The 27,583-nt window shown below is 42.6% G+C and overlaps 1 protein-coding gene across 3 annotated transcripts in view; it reads right to left on the minus strand.

The window, feature by feature from the left end:
* rell1 (RELT like 1) overlaps positions 1-27,034 on the minus strand; it is a 44,394-nt gene extending 17,360 nt beyond the window's left edge. For all 3 annotated transcript variants that reach the window (XM_079491222.1, XM_079491220.1, XM_079491221.1), the window contains exons 1-3: positions 26,887-27,034; positions 15,249-15,443; positions 2,626-2,697 (exon numbers count right to left, since the gene is read on the minus strand). In XM_079491222.1, the coding sequence (XP_079347348.1) occupies positions 2,626-2,697; positions 15,249-15,443; positions 26,887-26,920 (301 nt within the window). In that variant the 5' untranslated portion in view covers positions 26,921-27,034. The remainder of the gene's footprint in view (positions 1-2,625; positions 2,698-15,248; positions 15,444-26,886) is intronic.
* Positions 27,035-27,583: the final 549 nt, after the last annotated feature.

The raw sequence follows: 27,583 nt of genomic DNA on the forward strand, positions 1-27,583 counted from the left end.
TGCTTTCCAGACTTGATTAAATCTACTCGATTACAAACTGGATAGGACAAAAATGAGATTTGGGCTGCCAGTCTGAACATAGCCTTTCATCAGTGAAAGCTATTGCTGGGTTGCTACTGTATGTGCTAAAAAGGGGAACCTTGACCAACTGAACTGGGTTCATAATGCCCCCATAAAATAGTCCACAATCTCTCCAAATCCACAAAAAATAAATAAAGTGGATTCACATCTTGAAATCTGAAAATATGCCATTTAAGTCGAGCGAAACGGCCTTGCCACAAAGTAGCGGTAAGTGCACTCCTTCCAAAAGGAGCAGTCCTTCCAACATGAATGTGGCATTTCAACACTTTATCCACCATCTCTTGACACGAGACATCTTGCTACCTGCCACGGGAAGTTCATTGGATTTGAGGTAAATGAAGCAGAAGTGTGTGTGTGTGTGTGTGTGTGTGTGTGTGTGGGGGGGGGGGGGGGTAATCAACATGACGGTGTCTGAGGCGCTGTGCCTGCATTGATCCTCGCCCCTGCTGCCATAACCCATTTAGGCCCGACGTCGAAATTTAAAAAAATGTCTTCAAAATCCTGAGTTTTCGGAAAAACCTTATGTTTCTGTATCAGTGGTGCTCAATATTTCATGTGAAGGACCCCAAAAACTAAATGTAATTGGCCTCCGCCCCCCCATCTGAAAATATGTTGTTCCAGGGAGGGACATCCCCAGAAGCAAAGATTTGAGTTAAAATGTTCACTCTGTAATTACATATATTCAAAGATTTGAGGCATATTTTCACAACTTTTCAAAAATAGCAGACCTTGTAGATTTGCTATTTTTCAATAGCTAAAGTACTAGAACAGAATGCTTAAAACACCAAAAGGGGTTCCCGCCCAAAATGGGATAAACACTCTGTGGTTCTCAAAGTGAGGTACAGGGACCCTAAGGGTTCCTTGAGTGGGTTCCAAATGGACCCTTGCAGGTCTGTAACTCTGAGATTTGAAATTAATACGTTTGAGAACCACCAGTCTAGACAAAAGAATACATTTATTTAGTTTCTTAAAACAACAACAATTGCCTGCCCTTTAGTTGTTGTTGAGAGTACAGTACATTTGAACAGACTCTAGGTAAGGGATTCCCAAAGTTGCGGTTCGGGACTCGGGACCCCACATGGGGTCGCGGGACACCAACTATTTTGGGTCATCAAAAACAGTTTACACACCTGAATAGAATTCAACAGAATGAATGAAATACAATGTAAAAATGAGTACAAATACAATTTAATCATGATTGTTACAAAACCCCTAGTCCTAGGCTTAATGCATTACACTTGTAAAAGAGACTTCAGTCTCAATGTGTTTTTTTTACTGGTTAACCCATTTTGGGCGGGAACCCCTTTTGGTGTTATAATTATAATGTTATAATTTAGCTATTGAAAAATAGCAGATCTACAAGCTCATACCGCGCCACCGAGTGGCGCGCTACGAGCTTGTAGGTCTGCTATTTTTGAAAAATAGTGAAAACATTTATTTCAGAAAACTGGAGGATTTTAATTTTGAGGTCAGGCCTAAATGGGTTAAATAAAGGTTAAATAAAATAAAAAAAATGTGCAGGCGATTGCGCACAAGGTCGCGAGTCAAAGGCAGCATTATTTTGTGGTCTGAAAAGTTTGAGAACTCATGCTGTCTACGTGAAATGCCTCCTCTGCTGCATCCACGCATCCTAACTACTGTATTCAGATAAGAGCAGCAGTGGACGCCACTAATGGTGGCGGCCTGGGTTTAAGTTCCACTTCCACAGGACACTTGCGGGTGAGCTGGGGGGGTCAAACCGGCAAACCTTCCGATTCCCAGATGGCCTCTCTAGTACCCACTCAGCCATGGCTGCCCTGAAAATAATATCTTTAAAGTTGCATCGCCGTTAATGCACATTAGGTGGAGTGCTGCGCTAGGTAATCCAACAGCATTGTCCAATTCTGGGAATTCAGTCTCTACTCTACTCGTCGTCATTGTTTGAAGTTGCAAAAAATGATGATTCATGCTGACGTGACGTACAGAGTAGTAATGTGGTTTTGTTCTTGGACAATGACAAACAATGATAAAGAATGGCCATCAAAAACAAACATATCTTCAACTTAAAACGGGACTGCCGTGGCCTAGCTGTCCTTATGTTGAACTTTCCAACATGACAGATGATTAACAAGGACACACACACACACACACACACACACACACACACACACACACACACACACACACACACACACACACACACACACACACACACACACACACACACACACACACACACACACACACACACACACACACACACACACACACACACACACACACACACACACACACACACACCCCTTTCCTTCCTCATGTGGTTCATTACTATACCTCTGGGTTTTCAAAAGAACAATAACAAAGAGGGTAAAAATAGGGTCAAATGAGGCCAAGGGTGCCAGTATGGGACGTCAAGAAACAATAAAATGCAGGTTTGCCCCGTTATGAAAACCACTGCGAAACGAAAAAAAAAAGACGACCACAAAGAAGCACGAATGATAGTTTCTATCTGATACACAGCATGCCTATTGGACCAAAACATCATGTGTTATCACTGTACTGTACCTTCATTCTTCATGATATAGTGGACTATCTGCTCCACCGTGTCGTTGTTGTCACTGAACGTGTCATTCAACTCTGGAAGAAAGAAAGCACACAAAAAAGAACACACACATTACAAAGCATGCACAATAATCATCATTACTAATACTATATCCTACACTTTGATTAGCCTACAAGAAATGAGTCAGAAATTACAAAAACATTCCAAGGTCTAAAGGCCAAGATGGCAATGCCCCATGAAGGCGTTTTGGACTTCATCCAAACTAGGGTTGGTTTCGATTAGTTTTTTCACAAAGAAACTGGTTTCGGTATGAAAAGTACGAGTCCTATTTTGTAAATGGAAGAAGTTTGAGGTCCTCACGTGCGGTGCGAGACCTCACTGTGAGCTTAGAGTTTGGTAAATCGGGGAGACACGTTTGCCTGTCACCTGCGATGCGCCTGTTACTTTTTGCGATTACCCGTTACTTGTATCACTGTTATGTAGGTATGCACGAGTGTGTGTGTGTGTGTGTGTGTGTGTGTGCGCGCGTGCGCGTGCATGCTCAGTATGGCTTTGTTGTAGTTGACCACTTGAACACTTTTAAATGTTTTTTTTTTGCGGCTTTCGCCTTTATTATTTTTATAGGAGGGACAGACAGTAGGCTGACAGGAAATGGGAGAGAGATGGGGGAGTGACATGCGGTAAAGGCCGTCGGGATCGGGAGTTGAACGCGCGGCACACTGCCAGACTCGGGGCTACCGGCCAAGGTGCCTGGACCGCTGAGCCACGGCCCAGGCCTTGAAAACAGACTTAACGATAGTTAACAACTGATTGTAGGGCATTGTGCCTCAAATCATTAAACCACAGACTATTCAGAGTCTCAACAGAGGTGCATAAGAAACTTGCTTTACAGAATCCTGACAAATTCCTGCCTTTCAACAGGCATGTCGGAGATGCAATTAAATCCAACTGTGAGACATCCCCTATGTAACATTTTGGGAACGGCATACTACTGCCATATCAGATACCAGTATCTATTAGGGGACTGACATGAAAGCATACGCTAAATTAAGCAAAGCCAAACATTTACTATGGCAGATCTAATTATGTCAGCCATGCCCAAACATCACAGTTACAATTTACAAGTATGCTCATCTGTTACACAGGCTTGTGTGTTATTGGGGTGTTATTGGTGCGCCCCACAGAGTAATACAATTATGAGCAGTAGTGTGACGATCGCCAGTACAGTGCAAAGCCAATACTGACGTTGTGCAGTTGGCCTTATTCAATTCAATTCAATTTTATTAAAGTGTCAAATCACAACAAGTTGCCTCAAGACACTTTACATATAGAGCAGAAAACCAACAAAGATCCACCCAGAGCAAGCAATATTGCGACAGTGGTAACTGCCCCTTAGGAAGAAACGTCAAGCAGAACCCGACTCTGGGCTGGGCTGCCATCTGCCTCGTCCGTGTCGGGGGAGAGGGAAGCAATAATACTGAATGCAATAGTGTAAGATAATATAATATGGTAGAGCAATGTTGTCAGATATGTAGAAGAATATTAAGATATAGTGTAGTGGTGTAATAATATGATAGCAGTCCATGGTCGTGCTCTGTGAGGAGGCCGGGTCCACGGTCACACTTTTGATTATTGACCTTGGACTTGTGGAATGCCTCTCGGGCGTCTGCCTAGGGAGGTCCTCGAGGCACGTCCCACTGGGAGGAGACCCCGGGGCAGACCAAGACGCAGTTGAGGAAACGCATCGACTCACTGGCCTTGGAACGTCTCGGGATCCCCCAGGAGGAAGTCACTAATGTTGCTCTGGAGGGGGACGTCTGGAACGCTCTGGTGGAGCTGTTGCCCCCGCGACCCGACTACGGATAAGTGGTTGAAGATGGATGGACTTGTGGAACGAAATTGTGCACATGAGACCACTGCTTTGCTTTCCATACATCATATTCACAGCACTGTTCTGACATCATACTTCATTGAAATGTCCCATGCAATACATCCAATGATTGAGCACATGTAAAATAAATGCAAAATAACACAAATATTCTTCTTAGACACATGGTGCTACTTATAAATAGCAGGTGCATGTTAAATGCCAAAAATGTATAGGCTATGAGCAGGATAAAGAGTGTTTATAGTAAGCAGAATTTCAATAATATGACACTTCACATAGTCTGTGCTGCATAATTATAAATTATCAGATTGGAACATTTTAAACAGCCTTGGCGATTCCATATTGGATCAAATCTTTAGTCCTGAAAGTTAATGTCACTGTAGCTGGAAAGGTGGAGTTTGAACAGCTGATCTCCAGGGAAATTCTGGAACAGTTCAAGATCCCTTTCCCAGACATTCATGACCTCTTGTGTTGCACACGCACGTCCCAGAATGCTAATCCTAAGGGAGTGGAAAGGTGGTGTTTCATTTCCTCCAAGAATCCGTGCATTTCCTGTGGATTACTTCCTGAGTTAACGTGGTCACTTCATCCAGAGTAAAGTTCCCTCTCCTGTCGCTTTATGGGAACGTTCAGGTAGATTTGGGACAGGGGGCCCAGTGTGTGGGAGTTTGTCTTTCACAATAGCCTGTACATTAACCTGGAGTCATTCTCACACATTCTTCTCATCCATCTAGAAGCTCACAACTCTTGCAGATTGGCAGGTAAATAAAATGTTGGGACATGTGGAGTTTGCTTTCGAGTTGCCCAAACTGCAAGTGCACATTTGAGTGAGGAGTCTGCTATAAAACACAACACGAGATATATAGCTAGATGGCTATAAACACAACATGAGATCACGACACTGGTATCGGTATCGGCTAACACAGAAATTGAGGGATCGGATCGAAAGCGGAAAAAAGTGTATCGGGACATCCCAAATAGCAAGTGAGTGTGAGTGATTTAGTCTCGCTCTGTTGTGATCTTGATCGCTCTCCCTCTCTAGTCAACGGCTGTGAGTGATCATTCCATTGAATTACTCATCGGTAAGCAGAGAGCTCACGGATTAGCACGGTGGTATCACGTGACATCATGTGCTGAATCCGTTTGACTTCGTGACCGGAGGACACTTGACTGAGTCACGACTGATACAGAAATAGGCAAAGATTGAGAAACATGGTGTTCCAAGAAGCAGATGACAGTTGTCCTTCAGCAGGGGCATCCTGATTCTGAATACGTTGGACTGCAGTATCTTGATAAAAGGAGAGCACATGGTGTCAAATACATGTATTTGCTTACGTAGCTTTTATGTACCGATACTGGGATGTGGTGGGTTAAGCCTTGTGTATACTATATGAGAGAGAGAGAGAGAGAGAGAGAGAGAAACCTGATCACTCTGAAATGGGAAAGAGTGGACTAGAGTTACTGAGGGAGGGGTTGACTGAGGGAACGCTAAACACAACAAAAGTGTTCTAATTTCCTTCTTTCATTGAAGGGGCTGGGCTCAAACAAGAGACAGACAGACAGACAGCACAGCAACATTTAGTGCAACGGAAAAAAACAGCCACTGGACTGCTCGCAAGGAGCGCTCATTCAAACCGCCAGCAAAAATAAGTGATTGGCATTAGGCCAACTGCCATCACAACAGCAGCATATTCAATATCAAGGTTTAATGCAATTCAACATTGGCAATCAGTACTGCACGCCAGCATGGCCAGTCGTGACTTGACTTTGGTGTTTATATAAGAGAGAGAGAGTGAATAGACTAGAGCGAGGCGGTCAACAGAGTCATTCTTTCATACTCCTCTCTACGGCGTAGCGTACACACAGTTCTTGCTTTCCCTTCGTAGGCAGTGACGACGCCTCCAAGGTCCTCATGGCTGTGAGTGTGTCACAACCCAGGGCAGTCCTGCCTGTGCCACCCAGGGAAATTCACCTATATTAATATTAATTATTATAATCGCCTGATCATTTTAGCCAATGGCATTGGCAATTGTTTGTTTTTTTGTTTGTGTTTTTTTGAGTACCTGCCCATACCGATTTTTCCAGAACCGATATTTGAAAATGGTGTGATCGGCCCCCCGATTTCCGATCACATGATGTGATTGGGACACAGTTTGTTTACAGTACAAATACTAAAATAAATGGTAGTTTTATATACATACAAATAGCAGACCTACAAGCTCGTAGCGCGCCACTCGGTGGCGCGCTATGAGCTTGTAGATCTGCTATTTTGCAATAGCTAAATTATAACATGTTTAAAACACCAAAAGGGGTTCCCACTTCCCACCCAACTGCTATTATTTGTATGACAATTAATCTTCAGCTAAAGCGATCGTAACAGCTCTAGTGTGAAGTTCCTCATCATGCCTCCAGGCAGGTGGAGGCATATTAGCCCAACTACTCACTCTGTCTCTCTCACTCTGTTGTTACAATTTAATGCCAGACCCCTCAAATTGGCAGGCACTGCCCAGGCATATTGGCACCGAGCGATTAGACTAATTAGACGACTAGCATGGCTAGCCGATTCATCTGACATAACAGCGATAGAGGGGGGGAGAGAGAGAGAGAGAGAGAGAAAATCACACCCGTGTGAAGTGAGTGGTGCAACTCCGTGTGTGGGAGACCCACAGGAACCCACCCAGGGTGCCGGCCCGATTCCGGCGAGCCGCCCCGCATCCGTAACGGTTAAGAAATGACAGAGTTACCGTGTGGGGGTCCCTCTACTGTACCCTCTACTGTACTGTACTGTCACTGTACTGTACTGCAGGGGTTCTCAACCCGTGGGTCGCGACCCCTCGAGGGGTCGCCAAATTATTTTGGGGGGTCCCCAAATTATTTAAAAAAAAAAAAAAGGGGGGGGGGGGGGGTTATTATTATTTTTTTTGCAACTGAATGGCTGTAAAGTGGAAATGAAGAGTTTACATATAGTACACATAGTACATGCATACACCTTCCCTAATGATGATGGTTTCAGTATTTATTTATGGTGTATTGTCTCTATTATTAAGGTTATTGTAGCAGTCAATTTATATTGGGGGGCGGGAGGGGGCGGGGCAGGGGTCCCGAGACGTTGCCAAAGCATTTTCGGGGGTCCCCGGCCAAAAAGGTTGAGAACCCCTGCTGTACTGTACTGGCACATCCGAAATCACCATATATACAGTTAATATGTGCGTGTGTGTTAGGTTGCGCACAGGTGGTGAAAAACAACTATGCTGTTTTCGTGCTCAGACGCACCCACCCGCCCACCCACCCCCACCCCCACCCCCACCCCCACCCCCACCCCCACCCCCACACACACACACACACACACACACACACACACACACACACACACGCACACGCTCCGTAAGGGAGTGGTTGCACCACTCAAAAAAGAGAGAGAGAAGACAATAAAATTAGATCTTTGTTTGAGAAGCCAGGAAGCTGCTTTTTGAATCCGTCTAATGTTAATGGTATATTCATAAGATTATCTGCATCCATCTTCCTGTACTAAAGGACGCTGCATTGACTTTCTGCTGAACACTCCCTTTCTTCCAACTCTGGGCTTCATGTGCCAGATCTGAGTGTTCCGATTAGTGACTCTAATCAGTCCGGCCTGACTGGAATATGAAATGATGACAATATAGCCCCACAATCTACGGATACACTTCAAAATGGACTCAAAACATTTAACCCATTCTGGGCGGGAACCCCTTTTGGTGTTTTAACTAAGCATTATGTTATACTTTAGCTATTTAAAAATTGCAGATCTACAAGCTCATAGCGTGCCACCGAGTGGCGTGCTACGAACTTGTAGGTCTGCTATTTTTAAAAAATCGTAAAAATGAGGCACAAATCTTTTAATAAATATTCTTACAGAGCAAACTTTTTTTTTTTTTTCGACGTCAGGCCTAAATGGGTTAAGAAAGCTTTTGCTTGAGTCTTTTTTTCCTAGGGCTTTTACTCTATGCCTTATTTCATTTTTAAATCTACTTTTTACCCCAAGAAGGGTCTTATTGGTGTTGCCGAATGTCTTCTTGTTTTGGTCTTGCCTTTTCTTATATTTCATGCCATTGTTTTTAAACCCTGTAAATGTAAAGTGTGTTACAAATCAAATGTATTATTGAGTGGTGCAACCACTCCCTTACAGAGCTATGTGGGTGTCTGGGTGGGTGTCTGTTGGGTATGAGCACGAGAACAGCATGGTTGTTTTTCACCACGCAATCTAACACACACACAAACACACACGCACGTATTAACTGTATATATGATGATTGCGGGTGTGCCAGTACAGTACAGTGACAGTACAGTACAGTAGAGGGTACAGTAGAGGGACCGCCACACGGTAACTGTCATTTCTCAACAGTTTCGGACGCGGGGCGGCCCGGCCCCCTGGGCGCGTTCCTGGGGGTCTGGAACCCCCCCCCCACCTCCAGGGACCCCCACACGGAGTTGCACCACTCACTTCACACGGGTGTGATTTTATTACCAATATGACATTCCTCACTAATTTCTACACAGTAGCATGTTACATTGTGTTGGCCGCCGCCCGTAGACAGACAGACGCTCCTGTTCATTACAATAGTATGTGTTTACTGGGACATTATCACGATTATCTTTGTTGTATGGCCAATGTTCTATTAAGCAGTGTCTTCAGAAAATGTGAGTCCATAGCCTGCGTGTGTGCCAGGCGGATACTTGCCCTATGCCCACGCAATGCATCATGGGAATTTAGAGAAAGGCTGAAACAGACAGAATTTTCTCCGTCAGCGTAGGGCCGATTCATAGTCCTATTTATTGGCGAAAAGAATTCGGTTCTGGAAAGGTCCTAGAGAGGAATTCAGTTAGGCTATATAAAAGTCAAATCATACTCCCTCACAGCGAGCGCCAAACTCGCTTAGCCCATTTTGGGGCGGGAACCCCTTTTGGTGTTAGCATTATGTTATGCTTTAGCTATTGAAAAATAGCAGATCTACAAGCTCATAGCGCGCCACCGAGTGGCGCGCTACGAGCTTGTAGGTCTGCTATTTTTGAAAAATCGAAGAACGACTGACATAGAAACATAGCTTTTTCAGAAAACTGTCTGGATGTAGAAGACATTTTTAGAATCCATCTGATCTCAGGTCAAAATGGGTTAGAAATATTGGAGATCCTTGACATGAATATGTGTCTGGCCAGGAAATGAACCTCTCACAGCTGGTAAATATCTGACTGGCCCTCGCAGACTGGTGCGCCCTCCAGCCAGTCAACCACACCCTGTTGTCCTGCGCGCGCGCACACACACATACGTGTGCGTGCGTGCGTGGGTGCGTACTAAAGACTATAGAGATTTATAGTTTAAATTCTACATTCTCTCAACGAGGAAGCCAATAAAGGCTTCTTTGAAATGATATTTCAAGATATGTTCGAGTGGAATGACTACATTCCCTGTGATAATATCACAGGGACATGTCATAGAATAAATTGGAGAAGTTCATTCTCTCTCTCTCTCTCTCTCTCTCTCTGATCAAGGCTAATTTGTTGAATGAGGCTATATGTAATAGTAATCAATATTAAACAACTACGTGGCATATTTATTGCAGAAAAGCAACAGTTTGTCACTCGTGTACTGTGTAGCTCGCATTGATCGCCTGGTCTGACAACACCTGTGCTGCTGCAGCCAGGTCACACGGCCAGCGAGGGGCAGCTACTGTATCAGCTCTGGTGAGATCAGTTCCCGGTCACAAGCATTTGGAAGTTGGCTTCCAAAACATAGATACAGGGGGAAATAAATCACACCAGTGTGAACTGAGTGGTGTAAGGTCTTATATAGCCTGATCAGCTGTGGTCTGACGTAATGAAATCACACTCGGGTGAACTGGGTGACCGTAGCAACCATGCTCATTTTTTCTGCACAGACTAACAAAGCCAGTTGTAGGAGTGGTTTACACCACTCAAAAATAGATGCCTCATTGGCCGTGGCAATTCGTTGGAGCGATGCGTCTCCAGCGGGAGGAGGAATAGAGGTCAAGTGGAATTACGGAAGGCATACTGCCTCATTGCCACTCAAGTGACTACTGGCCAATCACAGTGTGTCTTTTCCAGGACTTCATCAATTCAATGAAAGGGGCGTTTCATCGTTTACATTGCCAATTACATTGCCACTGGGAAAGAGGCCTCTGATTGGCCAACAGTACTTACAGTACTTTGTAGCACTTAATTGTTTTTCTTCGCACTCTACTTATGTGACCACTTAACCTGTCGTTTGTCGACTAGGGGTCATGCCATTTACTCTGATCTTGCATTTCCTAAGTCGCTCTGGATAACAGCGTCTGCTAAATGTCAAGACTGTAAATTGTGTTCACTGCTTCAAGCATTTAACTTTTAGCTCTCTTTCTCTCTCTCTCAATACAAACTGGAAAATACCACATGGAAGTAGCAGGGCGAGTGGAAAAGCACCCCGTTACTTGATGTTTCCATTGCAGACCTTCTGTTACACATGCTTACTATGAGGACAACGGAAAACCACGTGGACGTATAGACAAACATGGAAGTGAAGGCAGACAGAAGGACATCTCCTTTTCATCCGACAAACAAATAAATCAGCACCACTTCCCAACAGAGATTCGCACTAGCATATTGTAGATTTAGTTACATTGCACAGCTGTGCTTTGAAACCGTGAGAGCATGCATGGGATTAGCTCTGGTCCATAGCTCTAATGTGTTTCATTTAGAGCTATGTTACTCTCAACTTCCGCCGCTCGCATGAATGCAGACCAGCCTCTCGTCTTTAGGGTAAATAAAAAAATCATTTTTTTTCTACTCACCAAAACAAAGGCGGGTTGTGTCATTAGAAAGCCTTAGTGGAAACACTCCGAGCCCCCCACCACACGTATAAACGGTACTTTTTGGCCAGAAAGGATTTCTTTTCACCGGAGGAAAAATATTCTCTATGAGGCAATTCTCTGGGCAATATCGGTAGAAGGTGCAGTGGAGTAACTAAAAGTACCGTTTATACGTGTGGTGGGGGGCTCAGAGTGATCCCACTAAGGAAAGTAGGCTTTCTAATGACACAACCCGCCTTTGTTTTGGTGAGTAGCAAAAACGTTCTTTTTATTTACGCTAAAGACGAGAGGCTGGTCTGCATTCATGCGAGCGGCGGAAGTTGAGAGTAACATAGCTCTAAATGCAACACATTAGAGCTATGGACCAGAGCTAGGGTGGGATACAGTACTGGACAGCAGCTGCTTTATTGTTGTACTGTCGAGTACAACAATACAGGAGCTTTTAACCACACCTTATAATAATGGGGTATATATATATCATGGGTAGGTGGTTGGAGGTGCAAGTTAAAGTCATTTAATTCAATCAAATAGGACTTTTCTGTTTAGATGTATGGGCCGTCAAGGCCAGAAAGTAGTTTTTTGTCACTCAGTAGGCGTCCCCGCATAACTTCCGGGTATGATGATGATGATGTCACGCGCATACCCTCTATATGTATGGCTATATACACAGATATCAGTTCCCCCAGAAATCTGTGATTCCACAGATCTTCACAGGAGAATTGCACAGAATCTCCACAGAAACTTTGCACCGCAGAAGACAGTATACTGCACAAGTAGTGCTGAGAATACAGATGACAGTGCAGCCTCATATACGAGACTGGTTACGATTCCTGTCACAGGCCTTGAGTGCTTGTAATAAAATACATCTGGGCCTAATATTAAATATGGCAGTTTAAATGTCTAAAGGCCCACCAATACCAGCTTTTTCAAAGCCTGTGTGGAAAGAATTGTCCTTTGTGGTGCCAAAACCTGGACAGTGAAAGAATCGTCTACCCTTGACTGAACATACAAAAAGCCTTCTCGTGTGTCTGCAAAACCTTTCATGGAGGAACAATCCCTCCCTCGTTCAGTTGTTGTGGCACAAAGCAGCGTATACTTTGCAGGACATTACTACAGAGCAAAAGACCAGATCATCTCATATGTTCTGCTCTGGAGACCTCCCTGCTCATTAACACTGCACACACACATTGCGTTGCGAGCGTGTAGATCTGCTACTTTCGCAAGATTGTTCGCATATTAAGACATGCCCAGAAAAGAGATGCTAGGGGTCATGTGATTTGATTTCAGAAAATGTGCTTATTTAAAGTGCTGAAGGCAAATCGTGTTAATTTATTACATACACGTTTTCTAGGGGTATTAAGGGCTGCTGAATCCAAATCTTCTGTATGTATAACTCAAAAATGGATGCTAAGCCCTCAAAATTGACCATTTAAAGATGGCGGCCAACACTATACTGAAATATATTACATAGCATCTTTTTGACCAAAAAAGGTATAGAAACTTCTTTTTTTTAGGTTTTCATATATGGGGAATCCAATTAAATATTCAGATTTCAAATAAAGTGTGAGTAAATTGCGTAACTTGCGTATATATGTTGTTAAAATTGTCATTTATTGGTGAATATTTTTCAACATTATCCGATATAATTGTTCTCAATTATTGTATACATAAATCTGTCATTATATAAAGGTAACCAACTCCATAATACTTGCTCAAAAAGCATATGGTATTTAACAGATGGCCTAACTCAAATATCAGCCACTAAAGGTGGTTGCACATCAGCCGCGTTTTTCGGAAAACCAAAGACACACACACACACACACACACACACACACACACACACACACACACACACACACACACACACACACACACACACACACACACACACACACACACACACACACACACACACACACACACAGTTTATCACTCTAGATAACTTACAAAGGGACATTGGGATCAACTTTGACCTTATACTTACTGTGTAAAAATGAAACTAATAAAACTGCTTTTCATTCATGTGATTAAAATGATAAAACAATATATAGATAAGATTTCACCCTGCTATCAGTTCAAAGTGATACAGAGAGAGATCATCATGAAACTGAAAGTGTTTATCTTTTATGAAGTAATAACAGGTAGACACAGCAATGCTGCTGAAGACCTTTCTGTCTGCCGTTAACCTTTATTGAGTTTTATTGGAATTTATTCTGCACTGTAATTGTATTCCCCCCTTATTTAGTCTTTTAATATGTTTTTTTCTTTTCTTATGTTTTAAACAGTACTAAAATGTCCTTTTATAATGTGTCTAGTGTTCTGCCTCTCAATGTGTTCATGCTTAATGTGTTAACACTCCCATCGCCCAGGACGAAGTGGTGGCCGCCATCTTTAAATGGTCCATTTTGAGGGCTTAGCGGCCATTTTTGAGTTATACATACAGCAGATTTGGATTCAGCAGTCCTTAATACCCCTAGAAAACATGTATGTAATAAATTAACACGATTTGCCTTCGGGGTTCATATTTTTGGGAAACGGACCCAGTCTATAATAGGAAGCAGGCCAATCACATTTGCACAATGAGGATTCCAAACATTCAATATATTCCATATGCTTGGAACAAAGCAGTCTTTTAAATGAGACTAAAGATGACATGACGCAAGTATTAGTACTACAACCTAAGCTATTCCCAATTCGCGCTGCTGTCTGTTCTGCACAGAAGACACAGATAGGTCTGCAGTATATATTTTAAAGAAAAATTACCGTTTAATTTTTTTATAATTTATCTTCCCCCCTGAGATTTATTTAACTACATTGCAACAAAGTAGCATTACTTTTGACAGTGCAGAAACATAATTGCCTTCCTTGATGAATATCAACGACCATCACGTGGGCACAGTCACAGACAGCTCCCCTCTACAGTGCTCTACTACTGAAAGTAGTAAAGCACTTGAATATGATGGAATATGACTAAAGCTCACATTTCACATGACACTATCGATTTTTGAAACGATAGATCGTTACATGCCTAGTTCATACCACCAATAAGAATAGTAGGAAAGCAGATGACGTTGTTGTCAATCATGAGGCTATGGCTAACCCGTTTGCTAACAAAACAAACCACAGCCAACGAGCACTACTAGCATGTGAACAAAAGCGGTAAAATATGTCGGATGATGATGTTTATAAAACCTGTCGTTTCTGTAACTAAACTATTTATCATACGCCGATTTAATAGCCAGATTGATACGGTCGTGAGTCACCGCAGTGGGGGCAGCCATGTTTGTTGTCTGACGCTGTCGAGTGACGGGGCTGATGGCCAATCAGCTGCTGTGATCGGATTTCACTACACGCCACCGTAGGCAGAGACTCCAGACCTGAATCGCCAGAACATATTTTCTTAAAGGTATATTCAGTGATTTGACTTAATCTAAATATCACTTTTTTCTGGATAATCCTCCCTACTACAGAGTGTGCTGACCATATAAGGAGCTCCTCCCTGTCTCCAGTGAGCCCCTGGGGTCAAAAAACCCTAGTTTCAGTTTTGGTGGCGGGTGGCAAAGCCTTCATCCAATCAGGTTGAGAGGGGCCTTCCTCCGATCATGATCGAGTGGGGGCGGGCCTTGGTGCACATGCTGTTGGCCTGTTGCACTTCCCCCCATTGTAGAGCGTGCATGTGCACATTTTGTTACCGGGGCGGACTGGGTGGTTTTCCAAATCACTCAAATCACTGAATGCTCCTTTAATGGGTGTGGCTAGCGATTCACGGCTGGAGTCAGGCACAGCTTAGTTACTATTTAGCTTTTGTCAGTAAAATAAATGGTCAGTGAACCTTTTTCGTCATAGCGTTAAGCCGACAAAAGAAATGAACGCCGCTTCGCCCCCCTCTCCTCACCTGCACTCTGCTCCCCGTCGCCCTCCCCCAGCGCCGCCGCCTCCTCTTCGTCGCAGGTGTCGGTGGTGCAGCGGTAGCCCTTCCTCTTCAGAATGTGACAGATCAGCACTCCCAGCAGGCCCAGCAGGAAGAAGAGTGGCACCAGGACGAAGGCGATGTACTCCGGGTTGGCGGGTTCTTCTGCAGGCTGACCGGCTGTAGGAAGGCCAGGGTGGGGGGGGGGGTTGAGGAGGTAGGGATACGGGGTGGGGACGTGAGAGGGGGTAGAAAATGGAGAGAGATTGATTTAACCTTAACCCATTTTGACCTGAGATCAGATTCTAAAAATGTCTTCTACATCCTGACAGTTTTCTGAAAAAGCTATGTTTCCATATTAGTCGTTCTTCAATTTTTCAAAAATAGCAGATCTACAAGCTCATAGCGCGCCACCGAGTGGCGCGCTACGAGCTTGTAGGTCTGCTATTTTTCAATAGCTAAAGCATAACATAATGCTAACACCAAAAGGGGTTCCCGCCCAAAATGGGTTCATTTGGCAAACTCAACAATGTTGAAAGTATGGTAAGTCAGTCGCTCCAGATCTTAGCCAAGTCAAGTACATTTTATTTATATGATGCCAGATCACAATGCAGTTTGTATCGCAACGCTTTACATCATGCTGTAGAACAGGTCAGGACCAACAATCCCCAGATGAGCAAGAGCTTGGTGACTGTGGCAAGGGAAGAAAGAAAACTCAGCGATTCACCCACGCAATCAAACAGAGCAACAAATGAGCAATGGCAGGATAATAACAATGCCAATAATAGAGTCATAATAATAGGATAGCTATAGCCAGTGTGCCGGCACGGCTTAAAGCCCTGGGCTGAGCCGCTGAAGGGGAAATAAATGCCATCAGCTGTCAGAGAGGTGAAATAATGGAACATGACAGGTTTTTCATGTTCCTCTCCCAACTGCATAAAGTCTTCTGGCGTGTCTCTCTCCCTTAGCTCCAGTTCCACCTGACTGACTGACTTGACTGTCTGTCTGTCTGTCTGACTGACTGTCTGGGTGCTTGAAGCTTCTGAGTGTAGCTGTCATAATGTTATATAAGGTTAGCCGAGTTACTTCACAATTTCCCATCACAACTTTGAATGGGTGGAGGGAGGGGTGGGGGGGGGGGGGGAGTGGGGCGATGTGTGATGTCTGACAGAGCTGCTCAGTGAGACAAACTTTCTCCCAGCTGAAAGTGAGAAAAGACATTAAGGCAGAGAAGACAGACAAGATACCAACAAATAGTCAATTATTATGGTAAAATGACATAATAAAAAGACGTGAACTTGCTTAATTTCATTTTATAATAGATGCGGGGGGCACATGGACACAGCCAGGAAGGTTGCATTTATCATTTTTGATAGATAGAGGGAACAAAAGAAGTATTCACATTTTGGGGAAGTTGTAAGTTTGGTGAAATGTTTGACACATCACATAAAAAAACGATAATTGGATAACAAAAATAGTATTCGATTGAAACGTCTATCAATTGATTATTGAAATAATCGTTTCACCCTTAGGAAGAAGAAAAAAAACACGAACGCGCATAGTGACAGCGATAGAAAGATGGAGCGAGAGAGTGAGTCAAGGAATAGTGTGTAGATAGAGAGAGGCAGAGAGCACCGTACAATAGAGAGAGAGAGAGGGGGGGGTGGGGTGAGTTGGGGGGCAGCCAGAGGGTCATTGTCATCCAGCAGACATGTCAATTTAGAGGGTGAACTGTAATCCCTGGAACTTTCAACTTGCTGTACCACCTCCATTTTCTTTCATAAACCCGCCAATTTCCTGCCACCCCTCGATGTATACATCTCAGCTGAAGGATTATTCATTATTATAAGATAATGGAACCTCAAAAGGTCTGTTTTTACACTGCCGAGAGTTAAATCGACACTCAGCATTTTGCAGTGTGTCGTTGGTGAGCGTTAACTCACAACTAGCCTCGGAAACCCAGACGTTTTTATTTCCAGGGAGGAAAAAAAAGTCTGGGTCCGAGTCCACTTCTAAATTCGGCATAGAGTAGTGCAAACATCTCTCACTCTCTGCTGATTTCTGATCGTTTAACACACACACACACACACACACACACACACACACACACACACACACACACACACACACACACACACACACACACACACACACACACACACACACACACACACACACACACACACACACACACACACACACACACACACACACACACACACACACCTCTCTCTGTCGCTCTAAGTAATTAGTCTCATGTCACGCAGCTGCGCATAGTTTCTCCCGGCGGATCCTGCCGGGAGCTGCCTATGCCATAAAAAGCATAGGTGAGTTCCAGGCTAACTCACAACTGACAAGCAGCAGGTTAGGTCTGGTCTGTGTCACACACTTAACCAAAGCTAAACATGCATGTGGCGTTTGTGTTAGTGCTGACATTTATAGCAGGAACTCACGGCTGTCCACGTGCTGTGTAATGTTTAACAGACACCAACCGTGGCACTTTGAGATTTGTTTAAAATATAAAAGTGTCTGCATGTACTTAATGTACACAGAATAGACAGCTTCCATCCGAACCCTTGATCCAGTGGGGCACCAATGTAGACGTGGATGAAAACAAATCAATTCATGAAGGTAAACAAAGGCAATTCAATATCTTCTGATTTAAAATTAGACTTTTGAAGCAAGCGCTGAAATTAATTAAATGACAATGGAGCCTATTTTGTTGTGTCATTGGTATGTATACCAGTATCAATAGAGGCTAGTAGGCTACGCAGTAGCTCTGGCCTCTACTACGCAGTAGCTCTGGCCTCTGGGTGGTTTGATGCTAAAACACAACTACATCCTCTGGTCCAAACTATGCCATATTTATTGATTTAGTGTACCTTGGACAAACTGTATAGACATCTGTCAACACACTGGATGCATTGTTTCTCTGTCTGACCCCATCGCCCACACACACAAACAGACTTTAGACTTTAGACTCGGACACCGAAGAACACCACTCAACAACACTTGCATATTATTCCGTGGATCTCAAGTTTCAATTCCCATTTTGAACAGAGTTAAGTGCATGGGCGGTGAAGGACAACGGGTCAAAATGCAGACTGTGAGACAGTGACCCACCACGGTCAGCTAAACCTTAAGCTTCCCTAACTTTTGATGTTGGCTCGTCACGTGACGCATTCCAGCAGTACACACGCACAATAGAGCCTTTGTGGGCTTTTTCCTGTCAGCAGACACCGAGTGTCTGTGTGCAAGAGAGAGAAAGTTACAACGTAGGGCCCGTGTAACACATGCCCGTGTGTGTGTCTCTGTATATCGAAGAGTCTGAATAAATGCGCCTTCATGCTCAACATGTGTCTCCATGCACACAGGCACATTGTCGTAAAGCCTGATTGACCACAATGATACAGACCTTTGTTTGCCCAGTGACCACCCCATGCTCACACTCTGCTGCACGTCCATGACAGAGACTCACAAGCTACTCTAGTAACACCAATGGACAATCCTTCCAATCACATACTTTAATAGCCGTTATTATGCCTGTATAAAAAGTCGTATAACTTCATAACTGTGCTGTGATATCTTTATTATCGTATCAGGAAGAGAGACAGCGGTTATGGTATCAGATCTTAATCCAGGGGTGACTGTGAGGTCTATGGCAAAGTCTGCCTTCAGTCAAAATGTTCTTTCCATCAAAGGTTGTCAATACTATGAGCTCCCTGTTATACTGACAGAGCTTTTAAAGGATGCAACGGTGATCACGTATGACCACAATAGAGTTGGCCTAGACTAGCAATCTTTTCTTATTTTCTCTTTTTACTGTGTTTGAAATGTTTTTGTATGCTGTCCTGAGTGTCCTCTCATGTCTTATGTCAGTTTTGTTTAGTGTTCAATAACTTAATAACTTAAATAAATGTCCGGGGACTATGTATGTTCATTAATATACTTTGTCCCGACCAAACAAACAAATAAAGTAAAGTATCATAACTATATTAGTTAGTTAACTAACTAGTTAGTTAGTTAACTAACTAACTAACAACTAAACATTGTAGGCTATACAGTGAGGGCCCATGGAATAATAATTCATTGTCTATGGTGCAGCTGCTCCAGATTTGTGTGTATACGCTTAGTGACAAAGATACTAGCACTCAGCATCAGCAATATGGGGCCTTAATGTTATGTCAGGCAGAAACAGTCTTTCACTATTATACGAAGCCTCAGTGTACCTCCATATAAATGCGTCTTTATTTATTAGACGGAGAAACAACGGGTTAAGTGGAAGTTACAGGAAGATAGACAGGAAACATTACTAGCAGATCATAAACACCATTGAAAGAACAAATAAAAGTATAAACTATTTGTGAATAAGCGAGGGTTCTAAATGTTTAAGCACACACACGAGCCATAGCCAGTCTGAGGTATATAATATGAACTTTCTGTCTTTTGTTGAAGAGGGAAAGCTGAAAAAAAGCACTGCGTGTTAAGTTTTATTTCCCGATATTTTTTATTGTGCTTCAGCCTGATGTTCTGTAGCAGCTCTCTGGAGATACCGTTGTCTTATCACAACAGACCTCTTCCACAGGCTGATGTCAAATCAATCTCTGCAAAAGTCCCTCCAGGATTAGGATTCGGTGGGAACTGCAAAATACCCGAATACAATCACAACCTCAAAAACCCTGCTGTCACACAATGGTTTATAAAGAGGTGTCTTAAATGTAATCCTCACTCCTCTTCATTTGCTTTCCTCACCCAGAATTGTCTTCTGCACTACTCTTTTCTTCATCTTCTTCCTAATGCAGTGATTCATTAATAAATGGTAATGGTAATAATTAATAGTGGTCGTCTCTTTAACAATAAAGCAAAAAAAAGAAAAGCAAAAGCATAAAACATTAAAAAAAACCGAGGCAGTGAATCAGACAAAACATAACAGAATATAAAATCAGAATTCAAATTTGAAATATCAGTGGTGCTCAAATCTTTTCATGTCAAGGATGTATTTGGCCGCAGACACAATATTTTGTTCCAGGGACCCCACCAGAAGCAAAGATTTGAGTAAAAAAAGCGTTTCCTTAAAAATATATAGATTCGCAAAAATGTTCCAAGAAGACCAAGATCTTTAAAAAAAATCAGACCCGTTTGAAGTGAGTGGTGCTGTACTGTACTGTACTGTACTGTACTGTACTGTACTGTACTGTACTGTACTGTACTGTACTGTACTGTACTGTACTGTACTGTACTGTACTGTACAAACCATCCTCCCTGTCTGTGTCTGTGTGTTAGGCTGTGCAACAGTGACACTTGGTGGTGAACAAACACTATAATGCTATTTTTGTGCTCGGCCACAGGGACAGACCCAGCAACACACATAGCTGTCTATAGGAGTGGTTGCACCACTCAAAAATAGCAGATCTACAAGCTCATAGCGTGGCACGAAGTAACACAGTATGATATATACATATACTTTGCATATACAGTAGCTAAAATCTGAAATGACAGGCTTTCCCAGGTTTTAAATGGTTTAAGGAGGATGCCACTTTTACCAGTTGCAAGGTCACGAAAAAGGAAGTAAATATTCCTCCCCTCTGCTGAAGTGCTGATATCAGCAGGAAATGGTGTTTCAGACATTACATAAGTGTCTTTCAGATTTTATTTTTCTTTAGGGATTTTTCCAGCCACACTACCTCCTGGTTGGAATAGGCACACCTTCCCTTACCAGAAGAGTACCTAAATGCTCCCATGTCACTTATAAGCAATAATATGTCAACATTTTAATGACTGTTTATTTTTTTTTTTTATTCAGACAGCCAGCAATGAGTAAAACGCTCCCAAAAAATGTAGTCTCTGTGACACATCTAGGGGGCGGGGCCACAATCTGCATTCAAAGATATTCTTAGAAGCTTTGTCATTGGTCAAAAGAAACCCGGTCGAAATGACTAACCAATCAGGAAGTAGACAGGCAAATCGACCAATGACAAAGCTTATAGGAAAATATTTGAATGCAGATTGTGTCCCCTAGATTTATCACAGAGACAAAATGTTTTTTGGGAGCGTTTTACTCATTGCTGTCTGTCTGAATACCAAAAATAATACAAATAAAAAGGTCATTAAAATTTGGACATATTATTGCTTATAGCAGCTTTAAGCTGTTAAAAACATTGTTTTAAAACTCCCCACACACGCTACTACCAGGTTGAAATCCAGGTGAACAGGGTAACGCAGGTAAACAGGAAATGTTATGCCAAGGACAGGTCACGACGGTCTGAGAACGGAAACTGGGGGCTTGGCCGAGGAAACCTATCTATAGTCCTTCGAGTCAACATCTGATATGTGATCATTCCGTTGGTTAATTAGCTAAGCTAGCAGAGCTAATCTATTTGCAGCCCCCGCTTTAAGTAAACTACAGGAACTAAATCCTTCCATTCTGTAACTCAAGCTTTCCCAGAGAGTGGCATGGGATGGCAAGTTGGAAATGTATCGAGTGCCAATTTGTTTTGCAACCGCATGATATAAAAAACAGCCAGGGACCCAGTAGCCGGGGAGCCAGTCACCCAAAATTGGACATGTGATGTCACGCCGTACTTTTTATTTGTGTTTTATCTATTCACTTGGTCATTAATTTAACCTCTTAAACCCCAGGGGGGTCCAGGGGGAAAATCTGCAACATCAGAGTTGGAACCGGAGACCAATTGGGTCTCCATTGACCCGCTGAGCGCTGTTCAGAGGTGGGGCTCAAGAGGTTTAAGGTCCACAGAATGAGAGGCCTGCTCTGCCAGAAACTTTGCGAAAAAAAGTTATGGACATTTTTGTATACCACACCATAGACAACCAATATAAGGCAAAATTTCCGAAATTTTATCATGCTTTAAGTAGCATAAATGTGACATGTCAAACTAGGGCTGGGTTTCATGATTATGAATCAATTCCAAGCATTAGTTTAGCACGAAAAACACTCCTTGGCCTAAAAACAGCCATAGCAGTCATCATGTGATGAGGTCAGCACAAATGTGATGAGGTCAGCACATTTGGGCACATTTTGGCAAGTGACCATGGCCGAATTTAGGCCAAGGAGTGGCCTAAATCTAAAGTGTGCTCACTGTGCTTCAACTTGAGTCTATTTCTTAATGACATGAGCCATAAGAATGTCCATATTCTGGGCATGTAAGATTTGGCAAATATTGCCAAACATGCATCAAAAATAGCAGATCACAGACCTGAAAGACTTACTGACCCGGTGATGTAATGGATGTGTTGTGGGTTGATTATTCTGTGAATAGGATGGGGGGGGAGGGAGGGGGTTTTGTGTGTGTGTGTGTGTGTGTGTGTGTGTGTGTGTGTGTGTGTGTGTGTGTGTGTGTGTGTGTGTGTGTGTGTGTGTGTGTGTGTGTGTGTGTGTGTGTGTGTGTGTGTGTGTGTGTGTGTGTGTGTGTGTGTGTGTGTGTGTGTGTGTGTGTGTGTGTGTGTGTGTGTGTGTGTGTGTGTGTGTGTGTGTGTGCGCGCGCGTGCGTACACGTGTGAGTGTGTGAGTGAGTGTTTTGAGTTCAATTATTGTACGCTGTAAAATGATTATGCTGTCCTTGATCAGAAAACAAATAAAAATTGAATGAGAAAAAAAAAAATAGCAGATCTACAAGCTCACAACAAGTACAATGGCAGAGTATATATAGGGTATATAGGGTTTAAGTCAAGACAGTGGTCACCATTAATCAGTAGTAGGAACGATATTAGACATCTACATTGCAACGTTTTTGTAATATATTGCTATATAAAAAAGCAGGGTGATTTTAGAGGGGGATATGAGACAGATTGTTCAATACCCTGGTTAACTCAACGTGAGTATGTATGACCAATAAATCATTATTTACAATCAGATGGACTGTAAAGGTTTTCTTCGAGATTAGTCATGTAAAATGTGAACCTTGTACTCGTGTAGGCCAGGTTAATTTTGTGTGCATTTTCAGAGCATGTTTATCAATTGTGTTCTGGCTTGGATCAATGAAAGTGAGTTTTGACAATTATTTGGGGGCCCAGAGGTTGAGACTCACTTGTTTAGGCTACATGGTGAATTTGCAATGTGGAATCAGAAACGATATTGTGCAGACCGTCTAATGGGCTATACGCAGCCAACACTTCCGCGTTCAGTTTGGGCCACCGAAACGCTTCCGGTCGGCAGCCACTCATTCACTGTGAACGTACTCAACGTCATGATTTTGTAGGAATAAAGTTCAGTTCTTTACACCACACTATTCCATTTCATTATGTGATGGCGTAGTTTTTCATAGTTTGTATTATTTGTGTTGCGACGTTGACATGAGGTAGGAAATGTCTTAAATCGTTTGATTTAAAAAATATATATATATATCACACCTGTGTGAACCGACCGAGACGAGTGGACAGACACACTGGACTGCAACAATGGAGGAGGAATCATCCCGTTTCATCCGTTGTTTACTCGAACTGCCGAGGTTTACCGTTAATGATGTGTACTGAAAGTCTGAAACACCACAGAGTAAACTTGAGAAAGGAGTTAAACTTGGCTGAGTGCCACAGTGGTGTGTTGATGGAACTGTCCTGTCGCTTTTGGAAGGTGGTTTTACTGCGTTTGGAAGCCATGTGAAATATTAAATAAAGCTATGAAAAAGCTGTCTTCCCACCTACTTATTCTCCAGCTGCGGAAGGATGCTATTATACTCACACCAGTCCTTCTAGTGGTGCCGGGCCACGGCAGAATAATCTAATATGTCAAATAGCCAAAGTGCCGAAATTTGTATTATATATTATACAGTAGGACTCTTCAGGTTAATATGTGGCAAAACATCTCAAGTCACAATGTCACATATAGAGCATGGGCTAGTCATAGTACAATCAATCTGTCTCACATGCCTGGGTCATTAGGGACGGGAGGAGTTGTAGCCCATTCACAGTGCAGTGCACGTTGGCAGAGTCACATTACAGAACAACAGAGATTGTGGAAACCGACTAGAACAAACTTTCGACAATCCAGAACACTGCAGAGTTATCGAATCTGCAGAGTACAATCATCTCCTGCTTAGACCCATTTGTGTACATTCACCAGAGATAACGTTACATTATGATTGACCACAAAGACAAACCACTAGTACAAACAAAAACATGCAACCCGGCAGAGCAATTCCCAGTGTTAACGTAAACCACTTTCAAGTTGGCATCCCTATTTAAGCTGTGTTGTTGATGGGGAAGACTTTTTTTTTTTTTTTTTTTACACTTTATATTTTACAAGAACAGATGCTATTCAAATACAGCGCTTCCGTCATGGCATTTGATCGAGCCCATCTTGAATGCAATTCGACAACAACTCAGAGTGGATCAGTCCATATGCCAAGTTAAGACATATATTACAGATCTGATATTACTGGATGTAGGCCTACTGAACTGCATTTCTCTTGACCACTTCACTTGATGTTAATTCATAATTATTCAATAATAATAATTAATAAATCAATCATCCTTTGCTAAATCACTGTGAGACTAAGTTGTATCTCTACTCCAGTCAGAATGGAGTGTGTGTACTGTCAGTGTAGATTAGAACAATTGTTCTCAAACTATTTCATGTCAAGGACCCCCACATTGATACTGCATGGATTGCCGTGGACCTCCATATGAAAATGTGCTGTGCACCTTAAGAGATGTGTGTGAAAATGTACAGAATGATTCAAAACTCTTTGAAATCTTGAAAAAGCTGATCTATACAAGCTCACACACATCGCTACGTGATGTGCGCTTGTGGATCAGCTATTTCCGAATACCATATTGTTAAAAGGATCCCTGGCTAATGAGACAAATATGTCTTAAAACATTATACTTGCCCTCTATTACTATAAAAATAAAATAAACACCTTAAATATTGTATTTCTTTCATAAATAGAGAATCTTTCACTCAATAGGGACTGCTCCTGTCGCAAGTTGATGATGTCATATATTCATGTGTGGTCCAGCCCTATGGAATTATGGAATTCACGTGCTAATAAAAAATATTTTAAACATTGCTTTGATGCTCATATTAACTTTAGAAAGTATTAAGTTGTTTTTTTATTAGCATATGCATTCCATAATTCCATAGGGCTAGACCACACATGGGCACAGACCTCATCAACTTGTGATGGGAGCAGTCCCTATTGACTGAAAGATTCTTTATTTATGGCGTTTTTATTTTTGGTGTTTTTATTTTTTTATTTTAGTTTTAGAGGCCAAGTATAATATTTTAAGGCATATTTCATTTGTCTTATTAGCCAGGGATCCTTTTAAAGTGGTTAAACTGGAGGACCCCTTGGAACAGCCTCAGTGTCCCAGGGCCTCACTTTGAGAAGTTGAGAACCACAGCAATGTGTATCTTGGCTACAAGGATGCAATGGAGCACACTATATTGAGTGCCTATTTGGACACATAAATTCACACTATGGAATGTTGAGAATTACAAAGATTGGAGAATTACAGTACATTTAAGCACAACTCAATACAAAACTGTTCAATTCATCATAACATTTAGAGACGGAAGACGTAAGATATACACTTCTATGTAGCCAAAAACAGGAAATCATCATAGAGTCGGTAAAAAGGGGGGGAAAAAAGTGAGGGGAAAAAGGGGTGGGTGGGGAAATCAGATTTTCCGAGGGCCAGTTTCGAATTGCAGCCATTCGTAGTTGCCCTTTGAGAGTGCTTTTGAAGGAGTCAAGGGATTCACACGTCTGTGTGTATTCTTTAAGAATGAGCTAATAGATCACGTAAAACCCTGGATAGCAGCTCTATAGTAATAAAATACACGAGCAGTTTTATAATATAGCCCCAGATGAATTATTATCACTGATGTGCACGATGCTTTTCCTATGGTCTATTTTGCCAATCATACAAGATGTACTATAGTGATAGTTGACATACAATAGCCTACATATTAATGCATGATGATATAGGCTACATCATACAGTAAACAAGTGGTTCCCAAAGTGGGGTCCGGGGACCCCCAGGGGTCCCTGAGGGAGTTCCAACTTCCAGGGGGTCCCCAGCTAAATGATAGTTTGTAACCAAATGGACCCTTATGGGTCTGTAACTCAGTGTACAAATGGAACCAAATGGACCCTGTCATTAACATTGATTTTACAATAAATCGGGGTCCCAATTTATGCCATTAATTAAAGGGCGCCCGTTGGCCATATCAAACTGGGGGTCCTTGAAATAAAAAGGGGTTGAGAATCAAAAAATCTTCTCTTATGGGGGTCCCTGGCATATCTTTTCAAATGGGGGTCCGTGGGCTAATTATCAATTCGGGGTTCCTTGACATGAAAAAGTTTGGGAACCACTGTAGTATTTAAACAGACTAAAATAGGCACAGACCTAAACTCTCGACATGAGAGCGTGAAGCCCTGATGATCATGATGATCTCGGGGCTACTTTAATAAAATCATACTGCCGATTGGCTCTGGTCCATAGCCCTAATGCCCTTGCTTTGCTGCCGTGAACGTGAAGTAATTAGAGCTATGGACCAGAGCTGACTGCCGATGGGAAAACGTGCGGATACAATAGTTCATGCAGAGTGCATATGATTTCATAATTTGATTTTATTTTAATAAGAGGAAAAGTTTAAACTTACGCGTTACAACGCGTGTGTCCGTTGAATCGCCCATTGACGGTCAGAACTTTCCTGCTGTTGCTGTTGCTGTTGCTGCCTAATAGTTCCTTGGTGTCTGATGAGCTGATGTTTTGACAAGTGGCAGAACACTGGAGTAAAAAACAGAAAAAAAATAAAAGAAAACACCCATTTCCTCATTCTCACAAGAACGGATACGCCCTGTCCTTAAAGGGATATTCCGCTCATCGTTGTTGCCGCTCATCCTCTCCAAGGCTCTGATCCTCTCTAGGCTTGCAGATGGACCCCCAAATTAATGCCATAACCGCTGCCATCTTGCCATCAAGGTGCTTAAACTAGGTGCAACTTCTCATTGACAGACAGCCCATTCATCCAAACAGAAAAGTCCTATCTATGAAACAAACACTTTGCATACAGAAAGAAGAGGATAATTCAAGCATTTTGCACAGCTGCAATGTTGGTGAGTTTGACATTGTTTAATACATACAATCAGACAGAACTTTTCTGTTTGGGTGAATGGGCTGTCAATGGGTAGTTAATTGTACCCAATTAGCAGCTTGCTGGCAAGATGGCCGCAGTCTGAATATCGTCAATAGCGTAGTGGACCAACATTTGTGCCATGGACAGTGCCCAACTGCCCATACGAATACGATACAATAACACACACTTGTATTCATCGTATAGGCCCCCAAATCACACC

This window comes from Electrona antarctica, assembly GCF_951216825.1.
Source record: "Electrona antarctica genome assembly, chromosome: 21".
NCBI lineage: Eukaryota > Metazoa > Chordata > Actinopteri > Myctophiformes > Myctophidae > Electrona > Electrona antarctica.